The sequence below is a fragment of the Tachypleus tridentatus genome, chromosome 2 (assembly GCF_004210375.1).
Source record: "Tachypleus tridentatus isolate NWPU-2018 chromosome 2, ASM421037v1, whole genome shotgun sequence".
Classification (NCBI taxonomy): domain Eukaryota; kingdom Metazoa; phylum Arthropoda; class Merostomata; order Xiphosura; family Limulidae; genus Tachypleus; species Tachypleus tridentatus.
The window spans coordinates 49022701-49048730 of record NC_134826.1 but is presented as its reverse complement, the minus strand read 5'-3'; the positions used below and the strand labels follow the sequence as shown (position 1 = coordinate 49048730).

At 36.2% G+C, this 26030-nt stretch overlaps 1 protein-coding gene across 9 annotated transcripts in view; it reads right to left on the bottom strand.

Annotated features, from left to right (window-relative positions):
• The window catches only part of LOC143243175 (ras GTPase-activating protein raskol-like), a 199953-nt gene that overhangs the window by 36211 nt on the left and 137712 nt on the right, over nt 1-26030 (bottom strand). For 7 of the 9 annotated variants that reach the window (XM_076486974.1, XM_076486976.1, XM_076486991.1 and 4 more), the window contains one exon: nt 7492-7595. In XM_076486974.1, coding sequence (XP_076343089.1) covers nt 7492-7595 — 104 coding nt within the window. Of the gene's footprint in view, nt 1-7491; nt 7596-17119; nt 17288-26030 lie in introns of those variants that run through there. The other 2 variants (XM_076486987.1, XM_076486989.1) reach the window with 2 other exon arrangements.

Genomic DNA, 26030 nt, shown 5'->3' with positions numbered 1-26030 from the left:
AATAGGTATCTAAACATTGGTCATATAAATCATGCAGAATTCAACATTACATAAAACAAGACAAGAGAAACTTCCATATAACTAATAATTAAAACGAGCGTGATTTATATTTAATCAACAATTACGACAAGGAGTAGATTTTATATAACCAACAATCAAGACAAGATTTAGTTCCATATAACTAATAATTGAGATAAAAATAGCTCCTGTATAACACTGACGTAATTCTTTTGTATATACCTAACCACTAAATAAGTATGCCCTACGTCATCGACAATGTAATGGCTGTTCATAAGACTAGTCGATACGAACAGGTAAGCTGGGCCTTACGTAAGTATAAACATTCCATGAGTAAGCCCCTGCATAATTAAAAATTTAACCATATCAGTCACTTCAAAAATTATCGTTAAAACAAAAATTATTCCTCTGCGCATGCGTATTAATGTAAGCATTTGAACCTAGAACTTCTGATAGAAGAACCAGCCAATTTGAATCAATATCATACATTACAAAATAGCAAAAATGTCACTGTCCTATACAACAGCATTGTGCTTCAAAATCCTCTAGCACAAATCGCGTATTACATGCACAGGTATCTATTTCGGAGACTTGTTTACAATAGATCGTGATCAATCATTAGAAATGTATATTTCTATTTAATCACATATGCGTTTAATATACTTTAATAACATAACTGTCATATTTGTTTGACATCAAGACTAATCTCGCGCCTTATTTGGCTATTCATTATTCGAATCTGTGAAATGTGAACCTTTACGGCTTATCACGAAATTATAAAATGATCATATGTATCAGTTCTGCGCTTTCTTGCTAATTTGCATATAACCACTGGAACGTCTCTCCACCACTGCTGCAACTAAGCAGAATCTGTAAAGTGAAACTAGGGAAGATTGGATCGGAACTGGTTCCTAATTTTAGTGTTTAACAAGAAGCTTGCCCTAAAAGACAAGGGTTATCTGTCAAATATCCAAACAGATGGAAAATTAGTTTCTCTGCTTCTTCTAGCGTTTGAACCCAATGAAATGATGCAAAAATTAATCTGTCTACTCTGACACTAAATTACCAAGAGAGTAAATGGAAAAAGAAGCCGGACGAAGTGAGACACAAACATGGTAGCTATAAGGGGATAAAAGAACAAAGACGGTGAAACAAAGAATTGAATGACGGAAGAGAAGATGAGAAACAAACGGAATTAATGGCCGTGTAAAGTGGCGAATGGACGCACACAAAAGACAGAGAGATCGCGCGTTTTAGACTGGAAGGGTGGATAACAGTTCACAATTATATAGAGATAGGTAAAATAAATGGATCCGCACAGACATTGAAAATTAAAGTCATTATTCATTGGATACGATTCCACGAGTTAATTTCGCCAGATGGCGCTACTTTCAAGAAGCTATTTCTTACTCATGTGCCTTTTTATTTTACTAAAATAATAGCAGCAAAGCATCACAATAACGATCACGTTAAAATTTATCACAGAAGAGACGAAAAAAACAGAGGACGATGGGTGAAACATAAGAAAAGAGCATGAAATATGGAACAGAGTACTATGTATATAAATATATGCAAGATGTGCAAGGAATAAAAAGAACTGGTTTCTTTTGAATTTCGCACAAAGCTACACGAGGGCAATCTGCGCTAGCCGACTCTAATTTTGCAGTAAGACAAGAGAGAAGGCAGCTAGTCATCAGCACCCACCGCCAACTATTGGGCTACTCTTTTGCCAACGAATAGTGGGATTGACCGTAACACGGCTGAAAGGGCGAGCATGTTTGATGTGACGGGGATTCGAACCACCCGCGACCCTCAGATTACGAGTCGAGTGCCTTATCCACCTTGCCATACCGGGCCTGTTAAAAAGAAAATAAATATCACAAAACTAAACTGATAAGCAGTAACTAGGTGTGTTGTTGATCTGATAAATAAATAATAATAGTGGTTCAGACTAATAAAAATATATATGTATAGCTGGATCTCAATCAACGAGCAGATCTTAATTGGAATTACGTTTCACTTTACGTAACACTTTTTCAGACTAGTCTATAGGAGTCACAAAAGATAAAATACTTGAATAATAAGTTTGTTGGTTGCTTTTTTTAAAATTTCGCACGCAGTTTAAATGATCGAGTCAGTGACCTAAAGGTTTAGTTTATAGCTGTTCCTTTTTATTTATCGACACCAGTAGCCAAAACATTCGCCACTACAAGGTCTTATCCAGCTCTTTCAAAAAATGAGTGTCATTTATATAAAGCACATACAGTTTAAAGTTTGGAGCATGTTCTGCGACAATGTCTCAAACCTTGGCCTTCTCTATAAGATTGGTTTTGTTTGTTTTGAATTTCACGAAAAGCTATACGAGGGCTATCTGTGCTAGCTGACCCTAATTTAGCAGTGCAAAGACTAGAGAGAAGGCAGCTAGTCATCATTACCTACCGCCAACTCTTAAGCTACTATTTTACCAACGCATAGTGGGATTGACCAAACATTATAACATACCCACTGCTGAAAAAGCGAGCACGTTTAGTGTGTCGGGGATTCAAGCCTGCAACCCTCGAATTACGTAGATCATTTAATGTGCGTGTGTTCAGATTTGACGAGGTGTGGTTATACAACTGAATGTCTGCATTTTTTCTATGAAACACCCTAAAAGACTGAAAAAACACAATTTGAAAAAGTTATTTTTTCTAATAACTCGTTCCAATTATTGTTGTTATACAACAGTTATATTATTATAGTTGTTTTTATTCTGTTCTTTGCACTGGATTGTCCCTAACGTATTTACATTGCACATTCACGACGACACACTATAAAATAACTACACGACTGTGTGTGTCTAGTGGATATTACATCAAAGAATAAATTTTCTAATCACACCGCTCTGGTGCACCATAAAAAGCATTCCAAACAATCGGGGTATTCATAGAAACAAGAGAACGTAATCAAGGGTGAATCTCACTAGACGTGATCTTTAACTAAAACTGTCGTACAGCAAACAGTCGATAAGAAACAATCACAGAACAGATGCACTGTACTTTTTTCTCCAAGTTTTAGATGAAGGTAGATAGTTTTTACATGAGTAAAACATCTGATTGGAAACGTGCGTCTATAAAGCAACTCCAGCCAATACAATATGTTGTTATACGTCTAGATGGCTTAGCAGCTACAGTCTAAACTAGTTCGTAACGTCTATATCCTAACGGATCTCCGGCCTAAACTAGATCGTTACGTCCATATCCTAACGGATCTCCGGCCTAAACTAGATCGTTACGTCCATATCCTAACGGATCTCCGGCCTAAACTAGATCGTTACGTCCATATCCCAACGGATCTCCGGCCTAAACTAGATCGTAACGTCCATATCCTAACGGATCTCCGGCCTAAACTAGATCGTTACGTCCATATCCTAACGGATCTCCGGCCTAAACTAGATCGTTACGTCCATATCCTAACGGATCTCCGGCCTAAACTAGATCGTTACGTCCATATCTTAACGGATCTCCGGCCTAAACTAGATCGTAACGTCCATATCCTAACGGATCTCCGGCCTAAACTAGATCGTTGCGTCTATATGCTAACGGATCTCCGGCCTAAACTAGATCGTAACGTCTATATCCTAACGGATCTCCGACCTAAACTAGATCGTAACGTCTATATCCTAACGCATTATCAGCCTAAATAAAATAGAACGGAAGCATATAAAACATGAGAGCCTAACAAACCAAAAAAAGTATCCGTTCCCCTAGAATGCAACGTATAAAACCGGTGTTGCTGATATCCACATATCCCTTATAACAACCAATACAAAGTGCCAAATGATATGTATTTATCTTGCACACTACTGTATTAAAATGTCTATCTTCATGTTATACAAAGCTGTAAAGGAAATGTCCTCAATTTTTTTTACTTTTTATAGGTATTTCAGTGCAAATGCTACTAAGGAAGTACTCAATAATGATGAAGTTATTACGTGAAATGGTCCCGTGAGAAACACTCTAGTCTATACATTGAAACATAGAAGCAACAAAGAAAAACAGGAAGCAGTTGATAATTGAAACACGCCCAGATTAAAACAAAACAATAACACAATATCAACTATGTTTTAAATGGGCATATATACTGTACAACGGCAAAAGAATTCCCTATCATCTAAGTGTTCTTTTCCACGCCCTCTTCCATTATCGTGATTAATTAAAAGTGTCACTTACAACAAAACGGCCCCATTCCAGTGGCCAAACGGAATCTTTTGGACTAATAACATCAAGAACCGGGTTTCGATACTCGTGGTGGGCATAGTACAGATGGCCCATTGTGTAGCTTCTTGCTTAACTAGCAACAAGCAAGTAACAAAACATCAAGAGAATAAATGTATCTGATAGACCAAAACACAAATGGTATATTTGAAAAACGGTGAACTTGATGTCGCACATGCCCGTATACCGTTTTACATAGATGATACGCTTAACCTTTGTGTAAGTCCATTTTAACCACTTATTAATCATGTATAATTTCATACGGTTTTGATTTGTACACGTATCATCAGAAATTAGAATTCTCAGGCTACTGTAATCTCACCCGCACGTCAGAGACCCCCATGATTTATTGAATACTCTTCCTAATTTGGGCAACCAGTCAGAACGTACTCACCAATAGCTCAAAGTGCGGAGCGTTTTTATCAGCATTACAACTCGAGGCTCGAGCCTTGTACCCATAGCTCTGCAACAGAACTCACTAACCAATCAGCCACGTCCGATCCATAATTAAAATCAATCGGTTCAACAGGACGTACTAATGTTTTAAGCAGTTTTATGACATCGGAAATTAATAAAACATTTAATTACCGTAATTTTCGCAAGAAACTTAACCTTAAAAGATATACGTAACTTCTGAGTTTACAGCAAAAATAAGCACAGATTTACTAGCGTTTGTTACACAGCATGTTTTTGTTGGTTTATTTTAATAAGAAAAAGAAACTAAAGAATTACAGCAGCCATTAGCTTTACTTTTCTTCTCCTACATTAGTGTCGCTGACTTGATAGAATCGCAGATATAAAAAAAAAAAAAAAAAACCTAGAAATAAGAAACGTGGAGTCAATAAGTTTCCAGGGTTCATTATCAGGCTTAGCGTCCAAATAAGGGCTATCGGAACGTTACTAGCTAGTAGTCTGGTCTTTCAAGAACGGTACAACATAGTAAATGACCCGTCATTTCGATCGTGGATTGAAATTTATCGACTGTGAACGGAGAAGGGGGGCTTACGTCATGCACCCACCGATTACAGCAAGAAAGCTCTTAACTGGAACACGCGAATTCAGAAGCTAGTTGATAGGGGGATCAAATACATTTATTTAAACCGATCAGACAGGTAAGGAGTTGATTTTACGTTATCAGTATGTTACATATGTCAACTCGTACCGTATACTTATACGTACAGAAAATAAACAGCAGATGAGAAGAATCACTCCCCTGAATTCAAAGCTGTTTATACTAACAGCTTTCCAGTAAAGTCAGAACCAAAGCCCTCGAACATAAATATAAGGAAACAGTTATGTCGCACAAATGGAATCCATCAAACATCTTTGTGCTAAAACGCTGTTGTTTGCATTCTAAAGGTTTCACTTCAAAAGGTATTTATTTAGGTGTTTACTGTCAACTTCGTTGCCCATCACCACCCATCGCCAACTATTGGGCTACTTTTTTTACCAACAAATAGTGGGATTGACCTTCACTTTATAACGCCCCCACGAATCAAAAGGGCGAGCATGTTTGGTGTGAGGGGGATTCGAACTCGCAACCCTCGGATTACGAGTCGAGTGCCTTAACCACCTGGCTATGTTGGGCCGGAGAAAAGATGAACAGCCTGTTATAATTTTCCCCAATTTTTGTGTTTTTATAAGCGCACCGTCTCGTCTTACGTTTTTATTGACTTTTAACATATATTACAACCAATATAAATGTGTCGACCAAAACCACTAATATTGTTTACCGTCGGGAAGATGGGGTGATGGTAATAAAACTGCATATAAGAGGGGAGAGATACAAAAGTCAATTTTTGGGGCATGTACTTTATGGATGTTCCCTAATACAGTGGACTTAACAATTAAGCGTATAAAAATGTTTTATCACCTGGAGCTGCATATGATGCTTCTTTGGTAATATCCTGACAAAGCCAGAAGGGTTTTCACTATATCAAAATACTGTGTCATCAATACAGATGAAGTGATCGCGGTTAATAATTCTTTAACGAACCTACTGACAAAACAATGTGGGCTAAAAATATAACATCTGTAATGCAACATTTCAACGCGTTGTCACTACCTTTGTGAGCACCTACATCTCCATAATGAACATAATATTCTCTGTGCACACTTGTTTCCAAAGGCAACGCTGTTTATATTCTCTGAAAACACTTGTTTCCAAAAGCAACGCTATTTATATTTTGTAAGTATGACACGTTATGGGGAATGGAATTAGAAGCGTTGCGTTTAACATAATTAATACAAATGTTTTAACTAGCATCATTAATAACAGTGTTTTAGTGGTTGAAACCTTCAGCGGTATTACAGAGTACATTACTGTCCGTCAGATTATTCACATCCAGTTGCTCTTCTTTCCCTTCACATATCTACTTTGCACTGAATGACTGTGCTATATAATGGTATAAATATGACAGGACCAACACCACCACAAGTCATTTCATAATGATTTTCCCTTCAACATACCTGTTGATAAAACTACTCAAGGTTTGTTTATAGTCAAGCGCAATAGGCTATCTGTGCTCTTCCCACCACCGGTATCGAAGCTCGGTTTCTAGCGTTGCAAATCCGTAAACATATCGCTGTGCCACTGCTAGTGAAGGACGTATATCCTTCAAAATAAAGAAATTAAACTGAAAATGTTACATGAAAAGATCTTGTTTTTCTTAACTGGACGAGGAGTAGCAATGAGACATACCATTGGTCAAACCGAGCGGTGGATGTTCTCTTATCTGAAATAGTGGAAGTAGCAGCAACAAGTATGCTAAAACTGGCCATCGATTAATTTTCTTGGTTAATATTCTATACGATTACCTAAATTTTATTATTAATTAAATAAGACTGTTTCTGTGGATATAACCGAGATTCGATCCTGGGTCTTCTCGATAGTGAGGCTGGTGTACAATTCACAGAAATAGTTCTTCTCATGCTTCCTTGAAGACAGCAGTGGGTCAGTAGACAAAATACTAGGCTATGAGCTAATTGGTACTTAGTATCTATTAAATCAATAATATTTAAAAGTGAAATAATTAATAATATAACAAAATGCTATCACGTGCATCTTTCTAACGTCCATTTTACTATTGGAAGTTTGAATGTAGACAATTTGGCGAACCTTGGATATCACTATATAATAATGGGAATATTTCTTTATTTGTGTTGATATAAACAATTGACCTTATTTCTAAAATAATAACAGAAAAACAGCACTTACCGAAAATCGGGATGGCGTTTGTAAGTCCATGTTTCGGGACCCGAGAATTGGGGTCGTTGGAGCGCTGCCACGGCGTTCCGAGCAAGCCTTTTCATATGAAGATTCTGGAAAAGCCATGATATTTTTAAAACAACTGTTTATGTTATTCTTTCGTTATGTGATACAAATTTACATATCTTTTTTTTTTCTGTAAAATAACCATTAAATGAAAGCTGAAGTAAACTCTGTATCTTTAATCACAGATTCCCGACCCTAACTTGGCTGTCTTTAAAAAAAAAAAAAAAGCATTTATGTGCTTTGAAATACTTTGAAAGTTATAAACATTAGGCTTAAATTCTTCGAATTAACTAACCAACTCTTCAGTTTGTGTGGAATGTTCTGTGTACAGAATATAATTCCACCCCCAACCCCGATAAATATATTGAGCTCTACCGAGACGACTTATTAGATAAGAAAAGGGAAGAAATAAAAGGGAAAGTTCATATCCTTCTACCTCAAACAGACTGTGTTATTAGAATGAAAACAAGATTACCCCAGCCCTTCCGCAGCTCATGGAAGAATCGCTCCCCCCTCTTCCACTCATGGGTATCATTGATTGAAAGAGGATATCACGAAATTTTATTCAAGGACGTTATTTTTATTTATAAAATCAATTTGTTTAGTTGAACAGAAAGGTCTGATTATGTGACCTTATAAAGGAACAAATATCAAGGTTCAAATCTTTTTTTTTATTGAACGCCTCCTTCAAATATAGCGCAGTTCGCTCTCGTGCAGCTTAGCACTATATTCAGCAAAAGCAAACCTATAAATATATATATTTTTATACAAACACTGAATTTGATTATTTCTTGCTTGTTTTGTGTTAGAGCAAAGCCACAGTGGGCTGGCTATCTGCGATGTGTTCACCGCGGAGGATTGAGTTTCGGATTTTAGCCTTGTAAATCTGTAGACTTACCGCTATGCCCCATCGAGGGGTCAAACGTTAGATATAACAAAATATACATGACAATGTAAGACCTAAACAACTATGGTAATATAAATATTTGATATCTTTAAAATTCATTGGTGTTGCTTCTAAAACACGAAATCATTCTTTAACTGCTACAATAAATTGATATGTTCTATACAAGACGAACAGTTCAATACGTTCGTAAACGCATTTTAACTTAATTTTAAACTTCACGATTATCACGTTAGAATCGAAAATTCAACCTGCGACACATGCACAGTACTAAGACAAAAATTACTGGCAGGGAGAGTCTGGCAATATATTTTGTTAACTGTAACATTTAACAGCCACGTGCACTGTTGTATGACTTGTATTAGAAGGTGAGAAGCAAAACCTTAGTTAGGCCTCACAACACGAAACAGACCAATTCCTTCGACAGCTGGAGAATCGTAAAACCAAACTCCATGCGTATGGTTCAAAATTATCACATAACATAGAACTACCTTATGAAACATATAGAATTTTTGAAATACGTCTACACAAGAGACTTGATTGCCTTCACACCACATTGCATATTTTCACACTCCCCCATAGCAGCCTATGATGATACAAATGTGTCTTAATGTAATGAAATTATAATTTTAACATTAACTATTCTTGCTGCTCCCCTAACTGGGGGGAGGGGTGCAGAACTGAACTGATAGACGACATTAGCTCGAGGTGGGAGTGGTAATGACGTGTCGAGGATTCTGGCCCCGGATAGCGGATTATATTAAACCTTATAATATAACGCAACTCAACCGAAATAACTAGCGACATCAACTTTTAGTAAGCCTTGTAATGTAAGATGTAGTGTAGACTGACTTTACCTCTCATATTAGATTGTCGTATAACACACTGTTTGTTTTTACTGGCCAGTCTAGAATGATGTACACAGTCATCCTTCATTTTATTCGTGTTTTAATAACGTTTAAAGTGCTTAAAGTTAATATATGTTCCAGCAGGGAGTAAAGAAACAAAGTACAGCAACCTTGCTTTTGTTAACTGGAATGTCAATATTCATTTTCCAAGAAAACTGTAAAACCTAATTAAACACATGTATGTAAAAGTTCTAGAAATGCAAGAAACCTGAAAGGAAAAAAACAAAGTTAGCCATTTGAATACCTGAGAAAACAATTTCCTAAACACCAAAGGACCAACATGAAAGAAACTAACACTAAACTCGACATATGAATAAGGCCTGGCGTGGCCGAGCGCATTAAGGCATGCGCTCGTAATCTGAGGGTCGCGGGTTCGCGTCCGAGTCGCGCTAAACATGCTCGCCCTCCCAGCCGTGGGGGCGTTATAATGTTACGGTCAATCCCACTATTCGTTGGTAAAAGAGTAGCCCAAGAGTTGGCGGTGGGTGGTGATGACTAGCTGCCTTCTCTCTGGTCTTACACTGCTAAATTAGGGACGGCTAGCACAGATAGCCCTCGAGTAGCTTTGTGCGAAATTCCAAAACAAACAAACAGACATATGAATATTCTAGCCGTTCACTATGTATTTATTTGTAACGTTAGAACTTTCGCTTAGCCTAACCATAATCCACTAAGAACTGCGCGTGCGCACACACACAGAATCTCACTTCTGTCAGTAGTGAGAGCTAGTTTTATGCCCCTGTGACGCAGACGTTCTTCAGTTTAAGAATTTAATTCACTTACTATGGTTAACTCACATATTACTGTTAAAGGACTAACTGGTCTACCAAAATTACAGGACTAACACATGTAACGCCAATAAAGAACTAAATAATGTCCAATAAACAAGGGCTAGTTCAAGCAGGGACGTGCCCAGGGGAAGAATCGAACGCGTTATTCTGAGCCCCTTAAAAGGTCCACTAGCTCCCGAAACTGTTTAAATAGTATCTTGACTTTTATATAAATCACTTAAATTCTGTGCACTGATGAACGGGTCCTATAGTACTGGCTACGCCCCTGATTCATGTCTTACCTCTAAGGGGCTAAAAACTAACGTATCAGTGTTAAAGGGTTAACTCACCACTACTGCCGATATGCCGATGTTGTCTGTTAGAAACAGGATATTTCAGAAATCTACCCACATGTCGACACCAAGTGTAACAGAACCACACTGGTGGGATCACATGGCATTAATAAACTATCAATAGGTTTTTAAAGGGTCTATCTAATCCACCCACCCCACCTTTCACATTAACACTAACTGCGCATGCCAAAACTGAGCGATGGATTTTCTCTTATTTGCAATAATGAAACAAGCAGTGACGTAGGTTCTGTAAGCGTTGTTATTTTTAGGGTTATGTAGGCTTTACTTTTATAGATTGCAATGTTTTGTTGTTGTGCTTTTATTGCATTGACATTAAAAACTCACCTATCGAGCGTAAATTGCTACAGAAAGCGAGTTTTACAAGTTTTATTCACGAATACAATATTAAAACCCTAGCGTGCAAAGTTAACAAACGTACTAAAATAATAAATAGTGAAATAGTTATTAGGATTTGAACTACAATGATCCCTCCTGTACAAAACCAGTCTGGAAATAAACAACTTTATGAACAATACATGTGTGATAGTTTCGTTAACATCGATGAGATTATTGTTTCTATTTGATGAACGAATGTATAGAGATAATCTATAACCTTGTATACCATAATTTGTGTCTAACCAATTTTCCGAAACATTTGCGAAAGCCTGATCAAATGTATACGTGAATCGATGACCCAATTTTTTGAGTCAAAAAATGGTTACATCACGAGTTTCATATTTTTACTGCTACAGGTCATATCAAGTCCTTAAATGTTACGTAACATATTATAGATAACCAACAAAGACTGTCTTGTGGTTAACCAATCGATATTATTTTTTGTCACAGACTACCTGATTTGATTATAACACTTAACAATACAACAATAATAGTGTACAGTTTATCACGCTAAATTGGAGATGTTGTCAAAAGTAGAAGTCACAATGCAATCGAGATGAACGTCCATCTGGAGTTTGATATTTCTCGCCTGAACTGCATTTCGTTCAACCAGATCAGAGACCCAAGACTCGAGCACAGAAATGTCAATTTATAACTGTTGAATAGAAGAAGGACAACTATTATAAGCACCTGCCACCATTTTTAATCTTAAAGCGGGATTAAATGTCACAGTCACTACGCTCCTATATCTATAACTGCCCACTGGCATACTGCGGTTCGAACCCTAAACACTGCGAAGCGCAGTCCAGTCACTAACCATGAGACTACGTTTGGCTTGAATCAAAAGATGTCGAAGCTTTACTTACTGTAACACTATCTGGCATCTTATTTGACATAAGTAACATGACCAAATACAAACTAATAACACGATCCATGCAGAATTTTGTTTTCATAATTAAATTGATAATACTAAGATATACCTTAAACAACGTCCTAACTCCACAAATAAAATCCTTGTACAATGTTATCGTCGTCTTTAAGTATGTGAAATATGGAAGTCGGTTGAGGAATATACAAAAACTTGCAGGGAAAACGGTTATCATGACAAACGCACGTGCTGGACACGAGCTAAACAGATGCACCTAAGAAACGAAAACGTCCGTCCCCGAGACCGTGTATACATGAGCTTCAATGAGATATTTATTCCAAGATGTACGAACATTTACTGCTAGCTGGGTTCACATGAAAAATGGCTGAAACATTAATATACGAAAATAGAAATAAAAAAGAAAAAGAGGTACCACATTTATAAAGATACCTCATACATACAAAAAATAACATTTTTTTTCTGTTATCAAACAACCATTTTTGTTTCACAGTGAAGCAGAACTATGCTAAAAACAGACGTTAACACGAGACTTTCTTTTTCCAGCCCGATAAGCCACCATTATTAAGAATCTAATAGTGATTGCATGTGTTTCGGAACCCTAAAAAGAAAATGAAAAATTTCTACAACTGTTGGGACTATTAAGACAAGGATATCCGGCGCGCCCGCTGACAAGTTTTGTTGTTGATAAAATTCACAAATTCCTGCGTGGTTTTTCACGAAGTTTTTGTACTAAGGCTTGTTTCACAATACAGCATCCATACGATATTAAAAGCTTAGTAATAAGGGGATGTAAGGATAAGGTCAAAATCCAAGAAAAGATTCATAGGAGACTCAAAGGGGGTCCATTCCATAATATTTGGTCACACGATGTGTTTCAACCAAATATAGTGACAGCGTCGCATAGCTATACAGACAATGTAACAGGGAGAAACGAAAAAAATATTTTGTTACTTAAGTATACAAATCAGGAATGTCGTTGTCGCTGATATCTATTTGTAATAAAAATATACGATACAGTTGATTGGCTGTTTGTTTTTTATGAACGTCGTATTACTAAAAGGGATTCCACACAGAGTTTAATCTGACAAAGCTATATACCAGCTTGTATATACGTCGAAAATCAGTCACTCACGTTTTGTTGACAAAGAAAGCACCTAACACCGGTATCGATGTAAACACATAACCTAGGTGATATATAACACAAAGGAGAAACTTATCACTGCTTATTTATTATTATTCAATCTACAAACACTCAGTCAAGTATTTTGCTCGAAGTAGGAATAATGCTAATAATAATTTAAAATTTAAAAAAAACAAAGTAGAAGAAAAACCTCAGTAATGGGTAAACATAAACAGACTGCAGCTGGCTGTTGTAAAATAAAAAACGACAAAGTTTAACGTTGATATACAAAATGTAAATTTAAAAACTAATTTTATTTTGGCGGTTTATTCAGCTAGTCAAATATTGGTAATGGGCAGTCTTAACTTTGGAGGAAGAGGTCTTGTGCACCTGATCCTCCTGGGTATTCAAAAATTAACCTACCCAAATACCCAGTTGGCGGCTCCCTATTACACAATTCGATGCTCCTCTTATAACGCGTTTAATCAAAATTCACGAGATGTTTTATGGTATCGCACGGATTTAAAATCTAGAACTCTCCAACTGCAACGCGCCCACTATTTTCATGAATAAATCGAACCGTCCATTACATTTAGTAAGAAAGAAAATGAAGGGGGCGAGAAAAAACAAACAAAAACCGCCTTCAGAGTTTCGTACAGAAACATTAGTAAGAAAAACAACTGCCCGAATTACATCATGCCTCACATTGATTAGTTAAGAATAGTATTAACAACTTAGAATATTCATTAGTTTGATACCTTACAAATATGCAAGATTTTCATAACGTTGCGTTAAATGGGTAACAATTGCTTGACTTCGAGACTACTTGGTCACTTCTAAACGTGGCTTTTATATATTTTTTTTTTTTTATATATAGAAAATGGACAAAATACATTCTCACGTAGTCGGGTAATTTGTACGAGAATCGCTAAGCCTTTTCCTCAAAAACGCGGTACATAAACAGCTGCAAGAGTTATATGTGTTTAATGAACACAAAACACATTACAGTGTAAGATTCTTGAATAAGAAACACAGACCACAAGCTTCCGGCGAATTTAGCAAAACGAAGTAACGTAACATCTCGATTCCTCCTCACTCTGTCATAAAGTGACCCATCTTTCAGTGTCTGTTTGGTAGGTTGTTTTTTAATACACAAAGCTACACAATGGGTTAGGGGTACTGTGCCCACCACGGGTTTCTATATTAGTGTTATAAACCACCAGACTTACCGCTAGGCCACTACAGAGAGCTTTAAAACGTTATAAACCACCAGACTTACCGCTAGGCCACTACAGAGAGCTTTAAAACGTTATAAACCACCAGACTTACCGCTAGGCAACTACAGAGAGCTTTAAAACGTTATAAACCCCAGACTTACCGCTAGGCCACTACAGAGAGCTTTAAAACGAAATGCAAGCGGATCAACTTTGTGCAATATCACAATATATTGAACATTTCTAGTTTGTTTTTTTGTACCAACCTTGTTGCTATTTCACTTCTAAATGCTGACCAAGGGTTGTTGTTGTTGTTTTTATTAGAGAATGTGTGCTTAACGCGTCTTATATTAATAACCATATACCATGTGGACTAAACTGTGACCCATTCCCTCCACGTACCTCTCGCACGTGCTCTGGACCGCTTGAAGGAAAATTATTTGACCTTGTACCGTCGAGAAAGAATGTGTTTCGGTTAGAGCAACCTCTTTGTGTTGTGGAACAAAATTATTCCCAACACTTCGGAATACGAAACGGATAGTTTACCCACTCACAGCTCCCAAGAAAAAAAAAATATTCATAAGAATTAAAAACGGCCTGGTCAAGTAATTTATGAAAAGTTGTTAACTACAGCATTACGTGACCTCCTTAAGACTCCACTAAACAAGGTAAAACGCTGTTATTGCACAGAAAATAGTATACAGCTTAAAAAAAAAAAACATTTATAAAACAGTAGCAAGCGGTTCTTTATTCAACGTTGAATGAGATTAATTAATTTTGATAAGGGTTACCATACAAAACGACTGAGATTCTCTCTTTATTAGCTACGCTAAGTGTGGGGTAAAGGGATGACCAATGGAATTAAACCTGTTAATTTCGTCACAACTCGTGTGAAATCTAGGCTTAAACTCCACCCTCTGCAAGAAAGCTAACTTAACCACTTTCTACATTTAACCAAGATACGTTGACTATAAGTTAGGACACTAACATATATACAATCTCAAATTATGTACAGTACCTTGACAGATGAAACTTCACACACTTCTTATACCAAATGAAGTAATTTAATAATTAGTTTAGTAAATCAAAATCACTAGAAGGCTAAAACATAACGTTGTTCCTTGATATCACTACGTAACACAAATTTTGTTCCTGGATAGTATGCGTTATTTCTTAATTGTTTAAGTTGTAAAAGTACAGAAAATGACCATTATTCCCTTCAAACTTTGCTTTTGTGTCCTGGATAAAGAAATTTAGAAACTAACCTATTTTCTATGTAAAAATGGGTAAATCTGCACATTTTCATTTACATAAGGTCTGATAAAACAACATATGAATCAAGATTTACATATATTTATACTAAAATTATACAAAAATGTCTAGAAGTGAGTAGTTTTTCGAGATTTGCGACTGTAATGTAAATCACTTTCACGTATCAGCCCCAAATATAATCTCCCATCGTGTTTTCGTCATACGTCCCCAGGTTTTAAAAGCAAAGTTTCAAGAGAAAAATAGGCCTTTTTCATTTACTTTAGACATAGGCAATTGGGAAATAACACTTTCTGCACAGGAACAAGAAAAATTAAACATTTTGTTACTGAGTGTTATTTGAGTGGTAGGCCTGAGGCTTGTAAGGCGAAACACTGGGGGTTTGATTCCCTGCGGTGGTCACAGAACAGACTGTGTAAGCTTTCAGATTAACAACAGATAAAACCTCTCGCTGATTTCTGGGAGACGTTTTACGCTTGTATGCTACAAAAACAAGTATGTGTCAAATATAAATTATACTTCAGTCAGTTTGACTTCGTTTGTTTTGAATTTCGCGTAAAGATTTTTATTTGCGTTAGCCGTCCCTGATTTAGCAGCGCAAAACTAGAGGGAAGGCAGCTAGTCATCTCCACCCACCACCAACTCTTGAGCTACTCTTTTACTGACGAATAGTGGGACTTACCGTAACATTATAACGGCCCCACGGCTAAAAAGGAGAGCATGTTTGGTGTGACGGGGATTCGAACCCGCGACCCTCAGATTACGAGTCGAATGCCTTAACCATCTAACCAGGATATCTGCAAGGAACTGTGCGAAAGATGAATGGACGTTAAGAAAAAAAAAAGGAATTACTCCTAATTAGTAAATTACAACTTTAAGTTGAACAATCAACCAGCTAAGTCACCGCATCTCTAACTATGATCAACTCATCATGTCTGAAATGGGCAAGTAAAAAAGTCAACAAAAACTGTAAATTAATCTTAAAATTTTGTATTATTTCTTCTTTTTAACCAATCAGGAAACGAAATAACAGTGACGTAAATTTCAATAAAACGAATACAGCTTCATAGCAACTAATCCTGTAAGGTTATAACTAACAAAATGAAGAGCCTGCTAATTTTCTGGAAATAGACAGGGTAACCTATTAGTTAGTTGTCAAGACTTCAATCTTTTTGCGGTATGATTTATAGCACCAAAACTCGTTGGTCCTTGGTCAGTTTGTGTATCTTACCGACCTACTGTTCACATATACCAGTCATTTAAATCTAAAATGGACAAAAGTAATAAAGAACCAGTATACTGTTGTGACGTAATTAACTTTTGGACCCTAGGCAGTTCTAATAACTATTGTTATCACTTCTTGGTTAATCTCGTCATAGGATGACATGGAACTAGATGCTGATAACGGACTTCTGGACCTCCATGTCCTCTTAAACAATGATAGAAAGTATTATCACTTCTTCAAGTTCCTGTACAACCCCACTAGAGGAATGTACACACCAGATGATGGTGCAGAATAAGATATACGTATTTCTACATCAGAGCCTGTGATGATTCTAATGACGTAACGTCGGTTTTTCAAAATCATATGAGCCCTTGTTCAGTTTTTCTTTCTCGCCAATGAAATTATCATATTCGTTCAAGCCAGGAAGTTGTGCAAAATAGTTGGGATTGGGTTGTTTGAATTTAAAGTACAAACATTACTTATAAAAGTCTGGAAGCTAGAAGTAATATTAATTCAAACTCACCTGGTACAGTTGATTACTGATAGCGAAACGATCTTGCAACTTGACCGCTAGCTTCCAGGAAAGTTTTACTGATTGTAACGAGTTCAGACATCGCATGAACGCACAAGCTTTTAAATCTCACTTTACTTGAGAAACTGTGGTCTCACGTTTCCCCACACTCGTGTTCTGGCCCTCTATTGGGTATCCTCGAAGATATCGAGCGCTACTCGTAACCTCGACAACACCATCTGCTATTAAATTCCCCCAACCCCAAACAGGTTTAATGTGCAAGTCTTGGACAACTGGAGAAAAGCACCATCTATCGGCTTTCCAGGTAACAACAATTTAAGAAAATGTATGAAAGTATTTTCGTATACAACCTTGGAAAATATTCTGCATTTAGTCCTGTTTGTTTCTCTTTCTAGAGATGATCCAATAATAACCTAATTATTACCTTACGTATTTTTATAAGGAATAAAAATGCAAGAGAAGCAATGTAATCTGTATTTTCTAAAACTATATTTATATCCCACTTTATGTCTTGTTTAATATTTAAAAAAACTATAGAGCCGAGATACTTTGACGTAAAGCGGTTTGAAACGGGTATATTATTTACATAAATATAAAAATTGAAGATTTTTTTCATGATGAAGGTAACAGTGGTTTATTTAATTCATTACATACAAATCTCACATGCTAAAATGTGGGGTTCAATTTCCTACGGTGGATACAGAATAACTTGCTGAGAGTGCAGCTTTACTCTTAAACAAAAAGTGTTTTTTTCATCTGTAAGTGGACGTCATTGGTTAATAAGATGTGTTTGTTTCAAAATGTTTATGCAAAATTACAGAAAAGGATATCTTCGTAAAGATGGCACAAAATTGTAAATTACAGACAAATAAAAGAAAATGAGTAGTCCATAGCCCCACTTATTTGACCAAATAACGAGATTTGACCGTTACATGCAAAAGCAATCCACGGGTCAACCATTCTAGATCCACAGATCAGAAAGTCTTAAATCCACTGATCAGCTGCTCTAAATCTGTAGATCAGTGAGTGAAGACGCATTTATCACAGTACCTCAACTAGAAAACATCGCCTAGAACAGACAAACCCATACAAAGGTGCACCTTTTCGAAATCACGTGATACGCACCTCCCCTCCCCTCCCCACGACGGTAAAAGCCTCGAGCATCACAAACATAGATTGAAATCGCTCTGACGAATTGTTGTTGATTGACGTTTCAGCGCCTCTAAGGACGAGGGTTTCAATAAAACCTATCCTCGCTCAATAGTTTCCGGTGTTTTGTTCTATTTTGTTACGTCCAGTCTCATAAAACATCACAAGATACAGACAAGCGAATATTAATTCTGATACAAGATATGCCACAAAAAAGTACCACCAACATCAGTAATTATTTGATCTTTTATTGACCTTTCCATCAGATTAATTAACAAATCAATTGCTAAATTACTGCCACCTGTCGTATTACGTCAGATTTACACAACGTCTTTGTTTAGCAAGTATTAGAAAAACAATAATTACAAACAAGATGACATGTTTATAACCTAGTAAGATCTGGTTCCATGCAGGTGAAAAATGTCTCAAATCTAGTAAACATCCAAAAGTCATACTCTCTGATTCTCAATAACATTTCTTTCCTCGGAACGTAGCACACGTCCAAGTTCTAATAACTATAATAGCATTGCTTATGTCACAATATGTATATATTTCAATATGTTATACACTAGTTTCAGTGAAGACTTCTGACCCTGGTGTGATGTTTCTCAATCTCAGCTTACAAATTCCAGAACCATCCCTCAAATTATTATACCAAAGTCAAAGCAGTTTCGATGTGGTTGTACAATCGAAAACTATTTTATAGTGAGTAATAATATGCCCAAATAAGCTCGTTCGCTGGTCACTTAGCATTTTTGAGAATTGTGAGCATGAATATTTCTAACAATTTTAATCCAACATTCGACTGCACTCAGTGAAAGCATATTTTGAATTATGCAGTTTGACTTTGTAAAGATTTTTCTAAATAAGCGAAAATTAAAATCAGGCGGCATTCCATCTTGGCAAAAAAACTTAATACTTCAATGAAATAATATGTTGAAATGTTTCCTTTAGAAAATGAGATCTTTACAGCTTTCCCATAATTCCATAGAAAACCAAACGTGTAACAATTAACTCGTTATAGCTTGGAAGAAATGTTTTGTTTCAGAATTTTCGCGCAAAGCTACACAAAACACTACTCTCTTAGCAGTCCATACTATAATTTGGATTATTGGGTTGACGAATAATTCGTGAGCGTTTTTTCAAGTTAACAAAATATATTCATAAATGAAACGCTTTCGCAAAATATTTCATGTCATTTGGTAGATAATTTTTTGCTCTAATAGATGGTGTGTTTGATTTTCATATGTCTTTAATTTTTGCTTTCATTTTCAGCTCATTAAATGGAATGTCAAGTGGACAAAATCGAGCATTTTCGACACCATCTGCTTTCCGCATTTAATTTCTTGCAATTTCGTTTAAAACAATGCATACTATATACCTAGGTATTACATGAAATAAAGTATCATAATAAATGTTTTGGGTGTAATGTGTTCATGCATTGAAGTATTGTATAGTCTTGCATGTAATGCTTGAATGAAATTATTTAAAAACGCTCACGAATTATTCCTAAACCTAATATTAACCTAGAGGAACAACCATGCAACAGCACTCACCGTCAAGTATACAATCACAGATCCAAAGTGCAGCGTGCAATTTTTGCTGTAAAGGGTGTCATACCACGAATCCTCGAACTAAAATCCGAGTACGGTAACCGCTAGCCCAAATTATTATTTTATTTTTCCTGGGTTATAAAAAAAATTGTATCTTATAGAATTTTATATTCGTCGCTTTCTCTTTGTTGTATTTTCACTTCAATCACTTCAAGGATATCTCATCTCCGTTAAGTAAAGAACTTGATGCCCGTTCGTATTTACCTTTTTGACAAACCACTCACGTTTGTTTCTTCAAAATATACCAGAATATAGAGCGTATCATACATACAATAAATCGTAAATCAATCACCAAGCTAATCCGATTTCTTCTACCACTCTTTTTGATTCGTAATTGACAAACGTACCAACGAAAATACAGTTTGTTGTAATTTTCTTTCTTTAAGTGTTTTCCCCTTTTAACTTATTTTGTTTCTTTTAGTTATAAACAGAGGTCGCGACTGCTTTGAGGAGGTTCTTCTCTGATATTTCTATTTTTATCTTTTCAACTTCCAGTACTTTCACTTACGAATTAGCCATCATGGTTATACAGCGTAGCCTAGTTAGTGTTTAATGTTCCGGCACTATGGATCTAAGAGGCTCATTGCAGAAAAACACGCTCCACAATCTGGGGTCACGGGCGTGTTAGAAGAGTGATGGGTAAATCCTAATACTTGATTAGAGAAGGCCACACGCTATTGGTAAGTGTTATTTAACTAACGAACTTCTTGTTTGTATATTATATCAAATTACTGGACGACTGGCGATGGCTGTCTTTGTGTAGCTTGTGCAAAATTAAACACATTTACCCATGTTGCAGCACGCCATCTTATAACACCATTTCGCCCCCTGGCGACAGAGCCATTCAAGGTGCGAGACTCAGTTCCTACTATTAATATGTCACAAGTGGTTACTTTTCTCTTGTCGTTGAACCTGGGTTTTGATATTTGTATGAACTTTCCAGTCTGACGTCAGGTGTTCTTACAATATGGATTCTGTTCCTGGTAATTATTCTTTTCTTTTTTTTTCAAAATGAAATTAAATTCAAAATTTGCCCTAAGTTAGACGCAAAAATCCACCATGAACACCCTGCACGCAATGGATCGCCGATTTTTTAGCGTTAAAATCCTTCAAACGTACTTCTCAATCACCGGGGGGGGGGCGAACAAAGCTCAACATATCCTTGTTATTTGAAAAATACATCAGCGTAAAATAATTAGGTTAAATCACTGATAAAAAAAAAAAGGAACCAACACAAAGATAAAACTTCGAGACCAGTGCAAAGTTTTCAGGATCAAAAACTTAAATAACGGAATAACATGGTAAAAGAACTAGCCTGTTGTAGTGTTAAATTGGTATATTTAATATATGTCACACCTACAAGGAACAGTGTACCGTAACGTGACTTCAAACATCACATCCGGGTCTAACAGAAAATCCGAAACGTTGATTGTTCTTTGCGTAAACTATATTAACCCGCGGTTACTATTCGATCCATTGCAGTGTATATTTACGTGCACAGGTGCACGTTATGTTCAGCAGCCAATTTAAGTAACAAAATACGTCAGATAGATGGAAAACCTGTTACGTTTCCGTGAAATACCAACTGGGTTCTGAAGTTTCGAAGGTAAGGAACATTTTTGAACAGAGCTTTGTGTGGGATCGTGGCTGAAATGGCTACTAATTTCACCTTTTTGGGTAAAGTTTCTAACTTTTCGTGCCCATAGCTATGATATTCTTGTAAACTAAGTGTGGAAAGGTCATAAACGTGTGATAATCCTTTTACTCAAGTAAAGGTTATTACGGCAAGAGATTAAAGCTTATATCAGTTTGACCTCCCTCAGTGTCTCAAGTTAGGGTTTATGGTATATTACAGTCTTGTTTGAATACATTTGAAAAGGTAATTTTTCCCATCGGTAACCACTACGTAGTCACAACGGAAAAGCGTAAACTCAAATTCAGTCAACAGATAATAAAATTTGTTCCAAGTTACACGTTTGCAAATTCATATTTGAATTATTTGTTCACTTATAAGTTTGTTAGATTTTAATTTTCGCGCAAAGCTACACGAGGGCTATCTGCGCTCGCTGTCCCTAATTTAGCAGTGTAAGATTAAAAGGAAGACAGCTAGTTATCACCACTCACCACCAACTTTCAGGGCTACTCTTTTACCAGCGAATAGTGGATTGACCGTAACATTATAACACTCCCACAGCTGAAAAAGCGTGCCTGTTTGTTTGGTGCGACGGGGATTCGAACCTGCAACCGTTGGATTACTAGTCGAACGCCTTAACCCACTTGGCCATGCTGGGCCCTAACATTCTTAACTGTATGTTTTGTGAAAAGTTTTAACAGCTAATGTACATGAATATCATAGCGCATGGCGACAACAAGGCATGTCTGATTATTGTATTCTGTTTTACAAAACCCTCTTAACCCTCTTTTATAAATATAAAAAAAATACAAGAAACGTAATAAAATACGTGAACCTTTCGGTTAATTTAAAAGTTGATACATAACCTCAAACTGGCTCTTGGAATGACCAAGTATTAAAATTTGTGTCAGTTAATTATGAAACCATGTAATCCTTCAACTAATATGGTGACAATACATAAGATTATATATCGCTGTGCACCAGTTAAAATCAGAGCAACAGATTTGGCGCACGAGTCTAGATCTCGTTTACTGGTATATGACTGTTTATGAAGAAAATAAAGAAAATAATGTTTTACTTCAACGTAAGATATTTTGTCTAAATATGACTGATATACTATCGCGTTGAAGACATTTCATAGACGACAAACGTAAGTGTCAAAAGGTTAATAACTATTAAAAATCTTGAGACACGACATTAAAGTTGTGGTTTTCAAACTGTGTATCGCGGACGTTTTACCAAACAAAGAATAATTAAGAACATAAAAAAAATATAAAAATATTGTGTGTGGCAGCAGGAGTGTCGTGTACATCAAGGTAAGTGGAGGTTAGGTGTCGCCAATGGATGACGTTTGGGAATCACTGTGTGTGATTCGTGTGATGCCTTAACATATGCGTCTATATATACACATTGTTTACTTCTAATAAAGAAAAACAAGCCTAAACAAAAATTAAAAAAAAAAACTCTTCATAAATTAAAAGGATCTACAGGGTACAGGCTACAATATGGAATATAAAAAGTACCTTAGGTTTTGGAGAAAACTGAGGAAATAGGACCCACATTGCGGTGTGGATACACCTTTTATCAGTTTTAACCGCCGTTTCTAGTCTCGCATGGAGAAATTCATAAATTATAAGAACTAAATAATAAAATAATCAAAAGAAATAAAAATTAGGAGAGTAAGAAGTGGGTGCTAAAGCCCATAATGCCCTACATTTATATCACCCTTAATGCCTGCAAACAGTTGTGGAAAGAACCTCTGGTATGCATTAGAATTTCATCACCAAATGTTAGTACAAGAAGATATTTAGTTAAATTAATGTCAAGGCGAGCTAGATCCATGATGTTTAACAGTTATGATCCTTGAGGCAGACCAGTATTAACAGAGATCTAGTCTTAATGCTAGCTTCCATACTTTCTGATACATCTTCTGGTATTTGGTTTGTTTTGAATTTCGCGCAAAGCTACACGAGAGCTATCTGCGCTAACCGTTCCTAATTTAGCAGTGTAAGACTAGAGGGAAGGCAGCTAGTCATCACCACCCAATGCCAACTCTTGGGGTACTCTTTTATCAACGAATAATGGAATTGACCGTCACATTATAACGCTCCCACGGCTGAAAGGGAGAGCATGTTTGGTGTGACGAGGATTCAAACCCGCAACCCTCGGATTATGAGTCGAGTGCCTTAACCACCTGGTCATGCCGGGTCTTAAGAGCCCATGGTCTTAAATAAAAACAGGTATTTAATGCAGCCCACTACCTATCCCAAACATATTACACTAATGAATGTTCTGAACATTTAGTCAGCAAGAACTAGATTCTATAGTAGATTTTCCTGATCTACAGCTACCATCAATATGTTTCGACCAGCTACAAGGCTATCATTTATATCAACCGCAAATGCAGCGGTACTGATTCATGTTTCTTCTTTACTTTGGAGAGCAGCTAAGGCGTACAACAAATATAAATTTGCCGAGGAAAGGTCCACAGGATTATGTTTATCTCTCCGAAAGGGGGCCGAAAGCCGCCCGGAGGGACCACCTGTTTCAACCACTCCTCTTACCATACAGTAGCGTGCTGTCTTTCAGTCAGTCAGTAGACACTAAAATGATCTCGCATAGAGGACATTTAATGTTGCAATTTGTACTGTCGTGGCGTTAGTAAAAGGTGCGAATGTCATGAATCACGAGAAGAATTTTGCACCCTGTAGGTATGACATATGAACTTCAATAGCAATAAAGATATTAATTGCTCTTAGTTTTGGTTTTATTTGCTCTTGAAACAGAATATTTCCAGGGACCCTGCTGAAGTACATCTGGTAATAGATAAGGACTATTCAGCTTTGAGCTAGAGTCGGGTCATACAATATTATGAACGTTGTCTAAAGCATTGGCGTATTAAGGTAGGGGCTAGAGGGAACTCAGTCCCAGAGCCCATGGTCTTAATAGAGGCCCATTGATAATTTTATTCTATGTAAAATTACATGGGATGTGAGGCACACAAAAAATATTAATCCCTGGGTCCGCACAAAGTTAATTCCGCCACTGGTCTCAAAGGTGAATACACATACCAGAGAACATCTAAATCATATTAGACTTTTCAGCATACAGGATAACGTTTCTTTCCGTTTTGTATCTCAGCGTAATGTTCACACAGAATATACATTTTCGTTAAATTAAATCTCCGGCTAAAAAAAAAACTGCTATGACGAACACGAGTTTTTTTTTCAATTGAAAAAAAACGTAGCGGGTCAGACAATATATTTGACTCGGCAGATACAATGTTTACCAGGCAGGGTTTGCATACCGCGTGGACACGGTACTGTAGTACTTATTGTATTAGACCTGCTTCTGTCACGTGGATAGACGTAGATAGAAATATAAAATTTTTAATGAAACTAAAACGGATGACAAAATATGTAATTTTACTCGTATGTAAACTATACCACAAAGTGATTCGTGTCTATATGTCCGTTTTTATTAGAAAAAAAACAAACAACATGTAATCTCTGAAAGATAAGATTTCATATTAATAAGGGAGTGTTGGAAAAGTTTTGTCATTGGAAAACAAAAACATTCTCAATTTACTAGTCCAATGAAACAAAAAAATGAAGAAAAATATATAAAACCATCGATATATTTGTAAATTGTTACAATTGAATCAAATTGTACTGGAATTTAAAAACAGAGTAACATAATTTTAGAGTTTGGCTAAACTACTAAAATATGCAATTCATAAATGCCCCCAGTGGCTCAGCGGCAAGTCTGCGAGCTTACGACACTAAAATCCAGACGGTAAACATAATACAGATATCTTATCTAGCTTTACGCTTAGCGACACACAAACAAAAAAACTTAACTATTGTATTAGAAATTATTATAACTACGGGTTGTCAGACCATCAGACCAGACAATGTTAGAATAATAAACCTTATGTCAAAATTATCTACGCCCAAGAGTCGTCTTTTCCCATTGAACTTGAATTTTCAGTTAACTAACCCGGATATTATACAAATCCTTACAAAAGACTTGAACAAAATCAGTTGTCTGATTTCGGATTTTGTGAGACTTTTAAACTAGGTAAGTGATTGACAAATGAAAGTACTTTTACGAAAATGCTATGTTTGTGTTTCTTTAAATCTGATAATAAGAAAATTAAAACTAGTTTTTAGAAAACTTAAAACCACCTGAATTTTACTTCATGTTTTAATAAGCGGGCTAAATACGAAATTCAGTTTAAAAATACAACAGATTAATATTAAATGCAGTTTGAAAATGTAATAGGCCTAATATAAAATGCAGTATAAAAATATATAATAGGCCTAATACAAAATGCAGTGGAAAAATAATAGGTCTATTATTAAATGCAGTTTAAAAACTATATGTCTACTCTTTAATGCAGTTTAAAAAAAATGTAATAGGCCTAATATAAAATGTGGTTTAAAAATATAATAGGTATAATATAAATTGCAGTGCAAAAAAATATAATAGGTTTGCGACTAATGTT